Genomic DNA, 18074 nt, shown 5'->3' on the forward strand with positions numbered 1-18074 from the left:
GTTTCACCATCTTGGCCAGGCTGATCTCAAATGCCTGACCTCGGCTTCCCAAAGTGCTGGGATTACAGAGGTGAGCCACCACACCCGGCCTACATTGTCTTTAAAAAGAAAAACCTAGGGCCAGGCGTGTGGCTCACGCCTGTAATCCCAGCACTTTGGGAGGCCACGGCGGGTGGATCACAAGGTCAAGAGATCGAGACCATCCTGGTCAATATGGTGAAACCCCGTCTCTACTAAAAATACAAAAAATTAGCTGGGCATAGTGGCGCGTGCCTGTAGTCCCAGCTACTCAGGAGGCTGAGGCAGGAGAATTGCCTGAACCCAGGAGGCGGAGGTTGCGGTGAGCCGAGATTGTGCCATTGCACTCCAGCCTGGGTAACAAGAGTGAAACTCCATCTCAGTAAAGAAAAAAAGAAAAAAAAAGAAAGAAAAATCTTACTATCACACTAGCCTTTAAGTGAAAAAGGAAGGAAGGAGGGAGGAAGGAGGGAAGGAAAGAAGGAAGGAAGGAAGGAAGGAAGGAAGGAAGGAAGGAAGGAAGGAAGGAAGGAAGGGCCATTGCTAAATGACCAAGTAGGAGAAATATTCTTTTTTTTTTTTTTTTTTTTTTGAGACTGAGTTTCACTCTTGTTACCCAGGCTGGAGTGCAATGGCGCAATCTCGGCTCACTGACAACCTCCGCCTCCTGGGTTCAGGCAATTCTCCCGCCTCAGCCTCCCGAGTAGCTGGGACTACAGGCACGCGCCACCATGCCCAGCTAATTTTTTTTGTATTTTTAGTAGAGACGGGGTTTCACCATGTTGACCAGGAAGGTCTCGACCTCTTGAGCTCGTGATCCACCCGCCTCGGCCTCCCAAAGTGCTGGGATTACAGGCTTGAGCCACCGCGCCCGGCCGAGAAATATTCTTATTGTGTAACCTTTGGTGCCTTTGGAATTGTGTGCCATGTGTACATAACGACAATTCAAAATTCAACTTAAAAAAACAAATTCCCTGCCTGTAGACCCAGTACTTCTCCTTTTTGGAATCTAGCTTAAGGAAATTACTGGATTTCAGACAAAGACTTATGCAAAAAGATATTCACTGAAGTGTTATCATACAGGAAAAAGACGTAGACAACTTAAAAGCCTAACAACAGAGGAACAGATAAGAAAGTTATGGTATGTACGTGTACCACCTACCATGAAATCATAAAAAGGATGTTTATAATAAAATTTATTGACATGGGAAAATGCTTATAACATTAAGTAATGAAATCCTAGATAGAAAATTGTTTGTGCAAGCTGGGCATGATGGCTGGAGGATCACTTGAGGTCAGGAGTTTGAGACCAGCCTGGGTGACACAGGGAGACCCGTCTGACCACTGTAACAATAGCAGGCATAAAAAATAATGGAAGAAAATGTGCCAAAAAGTAAACAACTGTGGTTGCTGAATGGAGACACTGAGTGATTTCTCCCCCCCTGTAGCTTTCTACAGTTTTCAATTTTTTTTTTTTTTTTTGTAATGGGCATCTATGGCTAAGACAATTTTTTTAACTTAAAAATAAATTTATGGGACCGGGCGAGGTGGCCTATGCCTATAATCCCAGCACTTCGGGAGGCAGAGGTGGGTGGACTGCCTGAGGTCAGGAGTTGGAGACCAGCCTGGCCAGCATGGTGAAACCCTGTCTCTACTGAAAACTAAAAAATTAGCCGGGCATGGTGGCAGGCGCCTGTAATCCCAGCTACTCAGGAAGCTGAGGCAGGAGAATTGCTTGAACCCAGGAGGTGGAGGTTTCAGTGAGCTGAGATTGTGCCACTGCACTCCAGCCTGGGTGACAGAGCCAAACTCTGTCTCAAAAAAAAGGCTGTACAAATGTTCAAAGTGTTATTATTAACAAAATATTGTAAATAACTTGTGTCTGTTAGAGAGGATTACTTGAATAAGTTACAGACCATCCAAAAAGGAGAATATGAAGCAGCAGTTAGACATAATGGGGTAGGTCTATTACTGTGGAAAAATCTAATTATTATTACGGTAGGAAAAGCAACTTGCAGAGCCATATGGATGTTATGATTGCACTTACTGCTACAGAAAGAAAACCTGAAAGTATGGATTTGTGTTTGTACATAGATGTATGGAGGACATTAAACTGTTAACCATAGCTGTCCAGGCTGGGTGTAGTGACTCATTCCTGTAATCCCAGCACTTTGGGAGGCTGAGGTGGGTGGATCACTTGAGCCAGGAGTTCAAGATCAACCTGGGTAACATGATGAAAACCCTGTCTCTTAAAAAAAAAAATACAAAAATTAGCTGGGCATGCCTGTAGTCCCAGCTACTTGGGAGGCTGAGGTGGGAGAATCACTTGAACCCAGGAGGTCAAGGCTGCAGTGAGCCATGATAGCGCCATTGCACTCCAGCCTGGGTGACGCAGGGAGACCCCGTCTCAAAAACAAAGAAACAAACAAACAAACAAAATAGCTGTCTGGTGAAAGGAATAGACTAAAAGCAGACTTTTACTATTTGCTCTATGTTTATCTGTAGTGTTTGCATCTTTTGTAGAAATGTGTTCATATCATCTGTGTAATTTAAAAGTAATAGTAATATACAGTTGGAAAGTGTAAGAATAGAGTAAGATCTGAAAAGATATACAAAAAAATTATCAGTGGTTTCCACCAGGGAAGAGGGATTGGGGCTTGGAGTGATGGGTAATTTTCTCCATTTCCTTTATATTCCTTGGCATTGACTTTTTTCTTTCATAATGCCCACACATAAACTACCTTCATAATTAAAATAGCAACATCAAAAGCCCAGGCTGGTTGGTAGCAGTCTCTGCTTTTCTCCAGTCCTCTCCTGTCTCTCCACACTAGCTCTCTGTTCTCTTATGTAAGGATACTACTCACATCCAAAGCCCAGAAACTCAAAGCCCTAGATAATACCAGCTTCGTTTCTCCTTACCAAAGAGGATGAAACTGAGATGCTGAGACACAACCTCCGGGCTGCGAAAGTGGACTCAGGTGACCTGGATCCTAGGCCCCTCCTCTCCCACCTTCAATTTCCAGAGATAACCCCTAGGAGGGGGAGTGCCAAGGGCTGTTTCCACCAGGCTAGGGAGGTTAGGACTTGAAGGATGGCCAGCCAGGCAGCATGGCCGTGAAGCCACAAATTAATGTTATCAATGTAGCATCAAATGAGGGAACAATAAACCCCATCATTTGCTGAGTTCCCTCTGGGCTCCACTTCAAGCGCCCTTCCCAGACAATGGCTGGTCACAGACCCACGCAGATGCTGCCAGGTTTTCCAGAGAGACAGCGACAGAGCACTGGGCCAAACTGGCCTCCGGTGGCCAACACACTGGGATTCACCTCTAATGACTTATCCCCTCAAGGAGGCATCTTGGGAACCCTCCCAGGGCCCAGGAGCACAGCGTGCTGGAAGATCTTTGGCTCTGAAGCTGATCAGGGGGCAACTGTGGTGTAGTAGAGGTGGGGCGCTGGCTTGGAAGCAGGAAACTGGGGTTTCAGGATCCAGTACTGCCACCATCTTGTTTTGTGACCCAGGCAACTCACCAGATCCTGTGAGTCTGAGAGTCAGGGGTCAGGGGGATAGGGGGCAGACAGGGACCTCAGTATCTGGGGGAGAAAGAGTGGTGTCAAGCCCCCTCCCCCATCATGGCTCTCTGAATTCAAGATGTTGGTGAAGCTGCTGTTTCCTCTTCCCCAGCAGCTGCTGCCTGCCTGTCTCCATGGCAACCAGGCCAAAAGACTAATTTGCCAGGGTCCAGGCTCTGGAACTCCTACCTTGTAACTGGGTTTTCAACTTGTCTTTCTGGAAGTCAGGCCATTGCCACTCCCTAGAGCCTCTGACTGCATCCCCTAGCCATTGCATGGGAGTAGCAGGTCCTGGGCCAGCCAGAAAGAACACTCCATTTATCCCTTAGAAACCTCATCCACTCAGGAAGAGAACAAACAGCCTCATACCCAGTGCTTTGTCATCACTGGTAATTTGTGTTTCAAAGACCGCTGTCCCTCCTGTAACTGCTCTGGGCTGCTAAGTAGGGATTTGCAAGAGCAGATGGCTTAGGGAACCGGTCATATGCAACAAAGTCTCCAATCTTACCCCCTTTCCATTTCCTTAGGCTTCTCCCTGCTCTCCACTGGCCTATGGCTGAGTCCAGAAGTCCTGCTGTGGCTTGTCTGGTTCTAACCAGACTAAAACAAAAAATCTTAGCTGAGTGCAGAGGCACACGCATGTAGACCCAGTGACTTGGGAAGCTGAGTTGGGAGGATCGCATGAGCCCAGGAGCTGTCATGCATCACGATTGTACCTGTCATGCATCACGATTGTACCTGTGAATAGCCACTGCACTCCAGGCTAGGCAACACAGGCTTAAAAAAAAATCACGAAAATCACCTTTCTTTTCTTTCTCTCTCTTTTTTTTTTTTTTTTTTTTTGAGATGGAGTCTCGCTTTGCTGCCCAGGCTGGAGTTCAGTGGCACAATCTTGGCTTGTCACAACCTCCACCTCCCAGGTTCAAGTGATCCTCCTGCCTCAGCCCCGCTAGTAGCTGGGATTATAGGCACGTGCCACCACGCCTGGCTAACTTTTGTATTTTTAGTAGAGATGGGGTTTCAAAATATTGGCCAGGCTGTTATCGAACTCCTGACCTCAGGTGATTCACCTGCCTTGGCCTCACAAAGTGCTGGAATTACAGGTGTGAGCCACCGCACCTGGCTGAAAATCACCTTTCTTAGAAGGTCATCGAGGGCCTGGCAGGCAGAGTCTCACAGATTTCCCCCTTGGACCTGGTGTAATTTGTCTAACTATATTGGCTTTGCCCAGGGCCACTGCAAATTGAACAGCTATCTTTTTCTTTTCTTTCTTTTGAGACAGAATTGTGCTCTGTTGCCCAGGCTGGAGTGCAGTGGCATGATTTTGGCTCACTGCAGCCTCTGCCTGCAGGGTTCAAGTGATTCTCCTGCCTCAGCCTCCTGGGTAGCTGCGATTACAGACACATACCATCACACCTGGCTAATTTTTGTATTTTCAGTAGAGACAGGGTTTCACCATGTTGACCAGGCTGGTCTTGAACTCCTGACTTCAGGTGATCCGCCCTAGGCCTCCCAAAGTGCTGGGATTATAGGTTTGAGCCACCGTGCTCGGCCACAGCTATCTTTTTCTATGTGTGCTCTCATACCCCCATTATAACCTTCTGGAGGACAGGGATTATGTGGCCTGTCCATTCGCAGGACATAGCCCACCGCCTTGTACACAGTACATGGGTTCATGAACATGTCCGTAGCACAGAAAGCACATTTATGTGCCAATCAAAAAATCTGACTGGAGTTAGGAGACCTGTTCTAGGCCTGGCCCTGCAGTGAATTTGCTGCACAGGTTTGAGCAAGTCTAATGCCTTTTCTGGGCCTTCCTATACCACTCTGTGAAGTGAGTAAATTGGACTGTGATCTCTAAAGGGTTCTCCTCAGCTCCAACTGTCTCTCCAAGAGAGAAACCTACAAAGCTCTCTATAGGATGAACCAAGTCAAAATCCGGAGTTCTCTTCATATAAGGTTGTAATGCATTATGGTTAAAACTAGTCCTGGTTGGACCTGGGACAGTGGCCTGGTATATGCTGGACCCAGTGGAAACCAACTCCTGCCATGGTGGCTAGGCTGGAGCCCTGCCTGATGTGGAGAATTACACCAGTTGGTAGCAAACCAAGGCAACTAGACCCTACTGCTCTCAGGAACCACCAACAACCAGTACCACATGCCACAGAGAAGGTGCGACCTGGAACTCAGGTCATAATCTGGACAGCACTGCACTGAGTTGGAAGCCTAAGGTCCCAGCACACGTCCAGCTAGTAGCCGAGATCATTTCCTAAAAATCTGGCTTCACATGGGGCCTCACAGCAAAGCTCCGGAGCTGAGTTCGTTTACATGGGCTTCTTCCTTGCAGCCCAGAGAGGCAAACCAGTACACATAGATGTACATGCCTAAACATGTCCCAAAAAGAACTTCAGGGTGACCAGCAGGCTCTGTTCCCACAATAAGAAATAGCCATCATGGCAGGGCACAGTGCCTCATGCTATAATCCCAGCACTTTGGGAGGCCAAGGCGGGTGGATCACCTGAGGTCAGGAGTCTGAGACCAGCCTGGCCAAACCTCATCTCTACTAAAAATACAAAAATTAGCCGGGCGTGGTGGCAGGTGTCTGTAGTCCCAGCTGCTTGGAAGGCCGAGGCAGGAGAATCACTTGAATCTGGGAGGCAGAGGTTGCAGTGAGCTGAGACCGCACCACTGCACCCCATTCTGGGCAGCAGAGCAAGACTCTGTCTCAAAAAAAAAAAAAAAAAAAAAGAAATAGTCATCAGACTTCCTTCAAGTAACCCATGCCCCAGTTATAGTAAATGACTCACATACTCTTCAAGGCCTTTGTGCGTGATGTTTCCTCTGCCCTTTCCCTCTTCCCTCCCGCTTCCATCAGCCCCCTTCTCATCCTCCTCTTGGGGGTCTTTTCTGGCTCCAACTGTTGCTCACTGCCATCCAACCTCGCATTCCACAGCATCTGTGGATACCTAAGTGAAGGGCTCCCTGACCGTGGTCATGTCTTTAAAAGGCCTCACATCAGCTGGGTGCAGTGGCTTACGCCTGCAATCCTAGCACTTCGGGAGGCCAAGGTAGGAAGATCCCTGAGGCCAGGAGTTCAGGACAAGCCTGGGCAACATAGTGAGACCCTGTTTCTATAAGATATTTAAAAATTAGCTGGATGCAGTGGTATGGGCCTGCAGTCTTGCCTACTTAGTGGCTGAGGTGGAAGGATTGCTTGAGCTCTGAGCCCAGGAGTTTGAGACCAATCTGGGCAACATAAGGAGACCCCATCTCCACAAAAAGTTAAAAATAAAAAAATAGCCAAGCGTAGTGGTAAGCACCCATGGTCCCAGCTGCTCAGGAGGGTGAGGTGGGAGGATCAGTTAAGCCTGGAAGGTCAAGGCTGCAGTGAGTTATGATTGTGCCGCTGCAATCCAGCCTGGGAGACAGAGGGAGACCTTGTCTCAAAACAAAATAAAACAGAAATAAAAGGCCTCCCATCTATGTGTCATAATTATTTGTTTGAATCTGTCTCTCTTCCTTTTGAATTCCTCAAAGTCTGGAGGTTTTCTTGCATCCCCAGTACCTAACACAGAGTCTGGTGCAGGGAAAGTATCCAACCAACATTTTTCTAGCATTGCTTGAATTAATGAAAGAAGCAACTGAGGGCCACCGGCTCTCATTTCTGTATGAAGATGTTCAGAATCATACCTTGGGTTTGTATTGTACTTTCAACATTCTCAAACTGTTTCTGACGTTGCTTGTTTCATTTGATTCTCATCATGTCCAGAAGGTAGGCAGGGAAGGGAACATGACTCCCTATAGCTAACAAGGACCCCAGACACAAAGAGGTACAGTGACCTGCTGAAGGTCATAGGAGAGATGGCAGCCGTTGGTGGAGCAGTCCTACCTCTTTATTTGAGGCTGGGGCTCATTCCACCCCCTCCATTGCTGATATGGTTTGCTTGTATCCCCACCCAAATCTCATCTGGTATTGCAGTTCCCGTAAATCTTGAATGTTTTGGGAGGGACTGAGCAGGAGGTAATTGGATCACGGGGGGCAGTTCTCCCATACTATTCTCATGATAGTGAATAAGTCTCACAAGATCTAATGGTTTTATAAGGGAGACCCTTTCACTTGGCTCTCATTTTCTCTCTTGTTCTCCACCATGTAAGATGTGTCTTTCACCTTCCACCATGATTGGGAGGCCTCCCAGCCACATGGAACTGTGAGTCCCTTGAACCTTTTACTTTATCAGTTACCCAGTCTTGGGTATGTCTTCATCAGCAGCTTGAGAATGGACTAATATGACTGCCTTCTTGATGTTCCTGTACACTTCCTGTATAAAAGTTGCATCGGGAAAAGGAAAGAAGCTTTGTCTCCAAGGATCCTTTGACCCACTTGAGGAAACCTCTCCTTAGCAAAAATCCAGATCCACAGCCCCAAGGAAGGAAGGAAGCATCTATAACAGTGGATGCACGGGTCTCAGAGCCAGCAAACTGAGCTCTGGCCTTGAGATTTCTACTTTCTCTGAGCCTTGTTTTCCTGAGAAGTGACAAGTGCCTGCATCATAGGGCTGAAAGGACGTTATGCCCTGTAAAGTATCATACACATGTGAGGGGAAAGACAAGACACGTCACACACAAAGCAAGATATCCTATCCAGGCTAGGATGTGCCCTAGATGGAGCTCAGTGTGCAGAGATCACTAGCACAGGCACAGGGCAGGCTGCCTTCTGTCCCACTCTTTCACCGCCCTATTTCCAATTAAGGGAGAGCAGAGTAGACAGTTTCACTTCCACCTAAACCTGCAAGAAGGCATTTTCCTAAATTCTTTGACTTCATAAAGATAACCTGGGTGGGGTGCAGTGTCTCACACCTGTAATGACAACACTTTGGGAGACCAAGGTAGTGGATCACAAGGTCAGGAGTTCGAGACCAGCCTGGTCAACATGGTGAAACCCCATCTCTGCTAAAAATACAAAAATTAGTGGGACATAGTGGTGGACGCCTGAAATCTTAGCTATTTGGGAGGCTGAGGCAGAATTGCTTGGACACAGAAAGTGGAAGCTGGTTGCAGTGAGCTGAGATCATGCCACTGCTCTCCAGCCTGGGCAACAGAGCAAAACTCTGTCTTGGAAAAAAAAATGATCGGCTTACTCGTAGCTTATAGATCCACCAGGCTCTGACCAGCCTCCCCACATTACCCTGTGGCCGTTTTGCTACTTAGTTTCCCCTCTGTGGGATGGGTAGGGGCATATAACACATAGCACTGACTATGATCTTTACCGGGGTAGGGAGTAGAGGCAGGGGTTAGCATGTGCAGGGCCTGAGGGACAATTAATTGTCTGAAGTCCCCAGAAAAAGTCACACTCCCCTCTTCAGTTACTCTTCATCAAATCTTGTAAGGCTTTGAGGAGGATAGAATGAAATCACTGGTTGTGTGACAATTTACACCCTCTCTCTGGAAATGGCCAGTTGCTAGACCACAATTATTTTTTATTATGTTCCCATCATTTCAGGTCATGAGTTCAGTTTCTGTTCTTTTTTTTTTCTTTTTGGAGTCTAATTTTTGTAGTTTTAGTAGAGATGGGTTTTCTGACCATGTTGGCCAGGATGGTCCCGATCTCCTGACCTCACGTGATCCTCCTGCCACCGCCTCCTAACGTGCTGGGATCACAGGCTTGAGCCACTGTGGCCGGCCTAGTCTCTGTTCTTAATGCAGTTAACTTCATCCAGAGGTGGGAAAATCTATTCCAAAACTGTAGACAAACAGCATCACTCCCAAAGTGCTATGTGGTAAATATCTGTTCGCTTGTCCTATTGATAAGCAAATGAACTCCTCCAAGGCGAGGAATCTACCTTACTCATATAACTATTTCCTGTAACTGGCATAATGCTGGCATATTGTAGACATTTAATAATTAGAGCTACTGTGTATTGCATAGTGTGCTAAGTATGTTTTATATATCATCTTTTTTTTTTTTTGAGATGGAGTCTCACTCTGTTGCCCAGGCTGGAGTGCAGTGGCAAGATCTCGGCTTACTGCAACCTCCACCTCCTGGGTTCAAGTGGTTCTCTTGCATCAGCCTCCTGAGTAGCTGGAATTACAGGCGCATGCCACCACATCCGGTTAATTTTTTGTATTTTTAGTAGAGACAGGGTTTCACCATGTTAGTCAGGATGGTCTCGATCTCCTGACCTCATGATCTGCCTGCCTTGGCCTCCCAAAGTGCTGGGATTACAGGTGTGAGCCACTGCGCCCAGCCTATATATCATCTTGTTTAATCCTTACAATAATGCTGCTGAGTAGAAATACTATTATTATTCTTATTTTACAGATGAGGAAACCGAGACTCAGAAAGGCAAAGTAACTTGTCTAGGGTAATACAGCTAACACAGTTCTGAAACTGACTAGACTAGTTTCAGAATCTCTTTTCTTGCCATTTCATGTAGTTGGCTCAATGCCACCCACTTCCACTGCTGGAAACCAAAAATTTTTTGCTTTGGCTGGGTGCAGTCGCTCATGTAATCCCAACATCCTGGCCAACATGGTGGAACTCTGTCTCTACTAAAAATACAAAAATTAACCAGGTGTGGTGGTGGGCACCTGTAATCTCAGCTACTTGGGAGGCTGAGGCAGGAGAATTGCTTGAACTCGGGAGGCAGAGGTTGCAGTGAGCTGAGATCACACCACAGCACTCCAGCCTGGGTGACAGAGTGAGACTTCATCTAGAAAAAAAAAAAAATCCTTTGCTTCACAGTGCCATTTCTGAATGGCTGCACCTGAGAGGCAGAGGCCAGCTCTGATTCTCTATCCTGTATTCCTGACCCTGTCTGAGGCTGCTACCCTTTCTTTTTTCCCAGTTAACCTCAGTTATTCTCCTGTTTTCCTAACAGCAGAATAGAGTATTTATGTTTTTCCCCTGGTGCCTTTCCTTACACTTGATATCTGCAACGGTGGTGGCAAGGATTTCTTATCAGGTGCACAGGGGCTAACTGAAAAGGAAATATTCATATGGATGAAAATAATGAAGCAGTTGAGGGACACCTCAGGCTCCAGCCTGTCCTCCGGGGAGCCTCACATCCTAATCTGGACTGTGCCACTGGCTCCCTCCCCAGCGGGGCTCATTTGACTCTCTGTAAAACGATGATAATAATGTTGACCTTTCTCATGGGAAGGAGAAGGAGAGGAGACACGTGGGAGGAGTTAAGGCTTTGGACAGGAGAAGATTAAAGATGAAAAGCATGAGTTTCAGGCTGGTTTCTGAGCGTGGCATCATTCCTTTCAGGAGTCGAGTCTCTTAATTCATGTTTATGAGGCTGCTTTTTGGAGTTCCTTGAATTCCCTGTTTTGCTAATTTTCCACTTCCTATAATGAGTCAAAGAAGGGGAGACTGAAGTCCAGAGGGTGCTGAGATTCAAGCCTTTCCCAGGAGACATGAGAGACCCAAAGGCTCACAAAGCCTCCCTATGCCTCACCAAGCAACGAAGAGTGGGGAAAACAAAAGCAGGAATTGTGGTGACAGCCTGAAAGGTGGCTTCTGCTAGCTCCTGGGTAGGAGAATGCCCTGTTGGAAGACAAACAGGTCATAGGGAGGGAGGCTCTCTGGAAGCTCAGGAGGGGTCTTTTGTCACCTGACTATCCCTCCAGGTCCAGGGGGAAACTGCTAAAGCAAACACTCTCAACTCAGGATGTGTGGGCTTGGCGAAGATAAAAATGGTATTTAGCAGAAGAGAGAAAAATGTATTCAATTCGCAGTTCAGTTATGATTTAGATGCAGCCGTGGGCAGCATAGCAATGAGCTTCTTATTTTAAGCAAGTGGCGGAGAGATTAAAATAGATCAAGTGTGTTGAATCAAGCCAGGTTTTTGCAATCAGTGAACTAGATTTAAGACCACACCTTCATCAAACTATGTGAGGAGTCTTTCTTAAAAATGAAAACCCTCTGTTTTCAGAGAGGGGTGTTCACAAAGAGATGAAATTGCAGAGTGAATTTCATCTAAATCATCACTAGAGAAGTTCAGATTTCACCTTGGGGCTTGACTCAGGAAGGGAAGGAGAGCTCCAGTCCCTCCAATTGGGCCTCTGGATCCAAGTAAGACCCTCCAAGAATGTGGGAACCCTGGACTGGATGGGCCCTCATGATTATCTAGCAAAAGCTATGTCAGTGGTTCCCATTTATATATTTGACACTAGTGTGTGTGTGTGTGTATAATTTCATTCAAACCTTATAATAACTTTTTTTTTTTTTTTTTTTTTAGACAGAGTCTTGCTCTGTTGCCCAGGCTGGAGTGCAATGGCATAATCTTGGCTCACTGCAACCTCTGCCTCCCGGGTTTAAGCAATTCTCCTGCCTCAGCCTCCCAAGTAGCTGTGATTACAGGCACCCACCATCATGCCCAGCTAATTTTTGTATTTTTGTAGAGACGGGATTTCACCATGTTGGCCAGGCTGGTCTTGAACTCCTGACCTCAGGTGATCTGTCTAACTCAGCTTCCTAAAGTGCTGGGGTTACAGGTGTGAGCCACCGCACCTGGCCTCAGGGTTTTCTTTACTATACCACAGAGGCCTTTGCTCAGTTGCACTTCTCAGTGAGGATTCCCTGGCTTCCTCATTTCACCATGTGATGCCCTATCCCTGGCACTCCTTATGCCCCACTACTGTTTTATTTATCTTAACAGCATCTGAAGGCTGGGAGCAGTGGCTCACACCTGCAATCTCAGAACTTTGGGAGGCCAAGGCAGGCAGATTGCTTGAGCTGAGGCGTTCAAGACCAGTCTGGGCAATATGGCGAGACCCCATCTCTATAAAAAAAAATAAACAAAAAAATTAGCCAGGCATTGTGGCATGTACCTTTAGGCCCAGCTACTCCAGAAGCTGAGGTGGGGGGATCGCTTGAGCCCTGGAGGTCAAGCTGCAGGGAGCCATGTTTGCCCCACTGCACTCCAGCTTAGGAGAGACCCTGTCACACAAAAAAATAAAAACAAAAAAAAAGCATCAGACCTACTGGATTTACTTTTTTACTCTCTCTTTCACGCATCAAACTCTAGAACTTGCATGTTTTCTTTTCTTTCTCTTTTTTTTTGATGGAGTCTTGTACTGTCACCAGGGCTGAAGTATAGTGGTGTGATCTCAGCTCACTGCAACCTCCACCTCCTAGGTTCAAGTGATTCTCCTGCCTCAGCCTCCCAGAAGCTGGGATTACAGGCAGCTGCCACCATGCCCGGCCAATTTTTAAAATATTTAGTAGAGATGAGTTTTCACTATGTTGACCAGGCTGGTCTTAAACTCCTGACCTTGTGATCTGCCCCCGCTTGGCTTCCCAAAGTGCTGGGATTACACGCGTGAGCCACTGTGCCCGGGTAAACTGCAGATTTTCTAAGGGATCATCATGTTACTTTTTGTCAAAGGCCGCATGTATATCTGTCAGCTTTACAACAGAAAATCAGGAAAGAGGTTCTTCATCATTCACTCATTCACTGAATATTCATTTATTTGTTTATTTGTTTATGTCTGTTTTCATCCCCTAGAAGCCAGGCTCCATGAGGGTAAATATTTTTTACTGGCATCCCTGGTACCTAGAAGAATGTCTGGAAAATTAATGAATATTCAGTGAATAAATGAATGTTGAATAAGCTCTCGCCTGATTTTCTGTTGGAAAGCTGATGGAAATGCATGCTGCTTTGGATAAAAAGCAACACAATGCTCTTTCAGAAAGCCTGCAGGTTCTAGGCTCTGATACAGTGAGAGAGAGAATGAACAGGCAGCAGACCTGCTTTTTGGAGAAAAGGGCATTTACAGGTGAAGACGGCATCCAAGCTGCCAAAGTCAGGGAGATGCAGACACGGGGTGCCAGTTCACAGGTTAGTCTGAGTGCATACAAAGACCTGTGAGCAAGAAGAGAAGCAAGTAACTAGAGATGCTGGCACAGGCAGTGGAGTTTAGCCTCTGGGAAGCAGCAACAAAGCCGTTCCACAGCTCCATTTGGCATGGATTGTGTGCTTGCCACCAATAATTCTTTTTCTTCACCTAGGAAAATAAAACGGAAATAAGACTCCCCTTAGTACAAACATCGACCATAACAGAGAACAGATTTCCAAGTCGCTTTATGTATTCATTTATTTTGAGGCAGGGTCTCATTCCATTGCCCAGGCTGGAGTGCAGTGGCATGATCACAGCACACTACAGCCTCAACCTCCCAGGCTCCAGCAATCCTCCCACCTCAGCTTCCCAAGTTGCTGGGACTATAGTCATGTCACCATGCCTGGCTAATTTTTTAGATTTTTTGTAGAGACAGGGTTTTGCCCTGTTGCCCAGGCTTGTCTCAAACTCCTGAGCTCAAGCGATCCTCCTGTCTCAGCCTTTTTTTTTGAGACAAGAGTCTTGCTTTGTTGCCTAGGCTGGTGTACAGTGGTGTGATCACTGCAACCTCCACCTACTGGGGTCAAGTGATTCTCCTGCCTCAGCACCCCAAGCAGCTAAGACTACAGGCATGCGTCACCACACCCAGCTAATTTTTGTATTTTTAGTAGAGACAGGGTTTCGCCATATTGGCCAGGCTGGTCTGGAACTCCTGACCTCGTGATCCACCCACCTTGGCCTCCCAAAGTTCTAAAATTACAGGCATGAGCCACCGTGCCCAGCCTGCCTCAGCCTCTTTAAAGTTCTGGGATTATAAACATGAGCCACTGTGCCAGGCTCAAAGCCACTTAAAAGCAGTATTCTTTAACTTGTCCAAAATGGTAAATTGGGACAAGATTATTGACCTCAGTGGGGATTAAATGAGGTAATTGATGCATGCAAAGCCCCCCTCAGTATAATGCCTGGAACGTGGGCCCACATGATGTTCACTAGTAAACGGAGACTCTTTTCTTTTCTATTTTTTTTCTTTTGAGATGGAGTCTCACTCTGTTGCCCAGACTGGAGTGCAATGGCATGATTTCGGCTCACTGCAGCCTCTACCTCCCGGGTTCAAGCAATTCTCCTGCTTCATACTCCTGAGTAGCTGGGATTACAGGCACGTGCCATCACTCCTGGCTAATTTTTGTATTTTTAGTAAAGACAGGATTTCACTATGTTGGTCAGGCTGATTTCAAACTTCTGACTTCGTGATCCACCTGCCTTGGCCTCCCAAAGTGCTGAGATTACAGGCATGAGCCACTGCGCCCAGCCTGACTCTTTTCTGAAAATATAGTAAACACTATGAACTGTCTCTCCAGAAAATACACATTTGATCACACACTCAAAATTTTACATACAATATAAGAGGAAAAGAGCCCTGCAGAGGTCTGCTGAACTAGGTGTTAAGAATAAGTGCTGAGCTGGGCACAGTGGCTCCCCGCTGTAATCCCAGCACTTGGGGAGGCCAAGGTGTGGTGTGGATCACTTGAGGTCAGGAGTTCGAGACCAGTCTGGCCAATGTGGAGAGACTCCCGTCTCTACAAAAATACAAAAATTAGCCAGGTGTGGTGGCACATGCCTGTAATCCCAGCTACTTGGGAGGCTGAAGCAGGAGAATCACTTGAACCTGGGAGGTGGAGGTTTCAGTGAGCCAAGATTGTGCCACTGCACTCCAGCCTGGGCAACAGAGGGAGACTCCATCTCAAAAAAAGAAGAACAAGTGCCATGAGACAGATCAACTTCCAGGCCAACAAGATTGATCTGGAACTCATTGGAACATCTTCACACACCTAAAGGAACAATGCACTCCAGAACAGGGGTTAGCAAACCTTGGAAGCCCAGAAATAGTGTCACAGAGGCAAATATAGGCTGTCCCCATTCAAGCACTGCTAAGAAAGGGTACCCTGCCCGAGAACCCATGTGCTTGTCTCTGGTGGCAGTGGATAAAGCCCTGCTATGGAGATGTGCACAGCAGGGTTTAGCCTGGGATCATATCACTTAATTTCCCTTGCTTCACATCGCAAGTCAATCTTCCAATTAGAATGTGGCTTTGCCCATGAAGAGCTGTAGGGAGAGGAAACTCAGGCTATGGGCAGTGGTCCTGGATCCTCTGCTCACATTTCTCATTGTAAATTAGTTGGCCGGCACTCCAGGTTTGTGGAAAGCTCTGTGAGTGTGGCCAAGCCCTCTTCCTCAGCAGGCATGATTATCAGTTTTCTATGCCTGCAAAGCTCTTTGGGTGATGGCAGGAAACCCTAATGTGCTGAGATTGAGAGCTCTTACTTCTTGTTGAATTTTCTTATGAGTAATTTCTCTCATAGGAATCTACCCAAAGGAAAAACTAGATGTTCAGAAGTACACATGTATTTACAAAGATATCCAGTGTAGTGGATTTTAAGCACTTATTATTATTTGAGACAGGGTCTCGCTCTGTCACCCAGGCTGGAGTGCAATGGCATGATCTCAGCTCACTGCAACCTCTGCCTCCTGGATTCAAGCAATTCTCTTGCCTCAGCCTCCTGAGTAGTTGGGATTACAGGTGTGCTCCACCATGCCTGGCTAATTTTTGTATTTTTAGTAGAGACGGGGTTTCACCATGTTGTCCAGGCTGGTCTTCAACTCCTGACCCCAAGGGATCTGCGTGTCTCGGCCTCCCAAAGTGCTGGTATTACAAGCATGAGCCACCATGCCAGGCCTATTATTATTTTTGAGACAAAGGGTCTCACTTTGTTGTCCAGGCCAGAGCTCAGTGGCATGATTACAGCTCACTGCAGCCTCAACCTCCTGGGCTCAAGCACTCATCCATTCAGCCCCCTGAGTAGATGGGACCTGGCTGGGACCACAGGCACATGCCACCATGCCCAGCTAATTTTTAAATTTTTTGTAGAGATGGGTCTTACTGTGTTGCCCAGGCTGGTCTCGAACTCCTGGGCTTAAGCAATCCTCCTGCCTTGGTATCACAAAGTGCTCAAATTATAGGTATGAGCCACAGCACATGGCCAACACTTTTTATTTTGAATTAATTTGTAGATTAATGTGCAGTTGTAAGAAATAATATTGGGAGATCCCATATACCCTTCACCCAGTTTTCCCCAAATGTAACATCTTGCATAATAACAATCAGAGAATTAACATTCATATAATCCACCCACCTTTTTCAGATTTCACCACTGTAGAAGTACACATTTGTGTGTGTGTGTTTAGTTCAACCAAATTTTATCACATGTAGATTTGTGGAACCACCCCACCATTGTCATGACACAGAACAGTTCCATTACAAAGAATAATGTTAACTTTTACAGGAAAAAAAAAAAAAAACCTCAGCATCCAACATTGGGAAGTTGGTTACATAAATTATGCTACAGTTATAGCGTAAGGTATTTAGTCATATAAATGGTGAATATATCAACATTAAAATTGTTCATAGGCCAGGTGCGGTGGCTCATGCCTGTAATCCCAGCACTTTGGGAGGCCGAGGCAGGCGGAGCAGAAGTTCAAGAGATTGAGCCCATCCTGGCCAACATGGTGAAACCCCGTCTCTACTAAATATACAAAAATTAGTCGGGTTTTGGGGCATGCGCCTGTAATTCCAGCTACCGGGGAGGCTGAGGCAGGAGAGTCGCTTGAAACCAGGGGGTGGAGGCTGCAGTGAGCCAAGATTGCACCACTGCACTCCAGTCTGGGCAACAGAGCAAGACTCAGTCTCAAAAAAGAAGAGGAAGAAAGACAAGAGCTCACATACACTCTGCTGTATGAAGACATAGGAAGAAGGCAGTCATCTGCAAGCCATTGAGGGCAACTCACCAGAAGCCTCATCAGCTGACACCTTGATTATGAACTTCTCAGTCTCCAGAACTGGGAGAAATAAAAGTCCATTGTTTAAGCCACCCCTTCTACGGCATTATGTTATGGCAGCCCAAACGGACTAAGACAGCCTGTTCCCCAAAGAGCAAGGAAATTGGGAGTGTGAATGTAAACAGAAGTAGGGGAAAGCCCACGATAAATCAAAACAAAAACCAACAATAAAAAGTAAAAATAAAAACCAAATAAAAGTATTGACTCAAGAAAGTGCTAAGTGACAGTGCCCGGGGGGAGGTAATCTCCTTGTTTACATGAAGGGTCCAGGGATCCCGGGCCTGTGGCCTAGCTCTCTTCCCAGCCGCCCTGAACAGCTCCGAGGTCTTCTTATAGGCTCTGCAGCTCCTGAATTTTGAACTGGGTGGGGCAAGAAGGTGAGGGTACCTCTTGGACCTCACCTTTATTTATCAAAGACAAGGAGGCAAGGCAGTGGCAAGGCCTGGGGCTGGGGACTGGGGAAACAGGCAGTCAGGTTACCCTTGCCACTTCCAGCCTCACTTTCCAGATCTGCAATGCAGAAGGGAGAGGAAGCGGTGTGAAGAGTGAGACAAAGGCTGGGTAGGGCATTCTTCCATCTAACAGCTGCTCAGGCAGCCACCCATGGGAGAAAATAAGGCAGAATCTGGACCTGGAATCTGCCTGCCTGTGCCAGGGACCCCTCTGCCAGGAGACTATGTCCTATCTGATAAGAGTAGTGGCCTAGGAATCAGCTATTTGAATCTTAGTCCACCTATGCCTCAAAGA

At 46.7% G+C, this 18074-nt stretch overlaps 1 protein-coding gene across 1 annotated transcript in view; it reads right to left on the minus strand.

The window, feature by feature from the left end:
- Positions 1 to 13484: 13484 nt before the first annotated feature.
- Positions 13485 to 18074, minus strand: part of PAFAH2 (platelet activating factor acetylhydrolase 2) — a 62860-nt gene continuing 58270 nt past the window's right edge. The window contains exon 10 of the mRNA XM_054258954.2: positions 13485 to 13601. Within this exon, the coding sequence (XP_054114929.1) occupies positions 13598 to 13601 (4 nt within the window). The 3' untranslated portion in view covers positions 13485 to 13597. The remainder of the gene's footprint in view (positions 13602 to 18074) is intronic.

The sequence above is a fragment of the Callithrix jacchus genome, chromosome 7, assembly GCF_049354715.1.
Source record: "Callithrix jacchus isolate 240 chromosome 7, calJac240_pri, whole genome shotgun sequence".
Taxonomy (NCBI): Eukaryota; Metazoa; Chordata; class Mammalia; order Primates; family Cebidae; genus Callithrix; species Callithrix jacchus.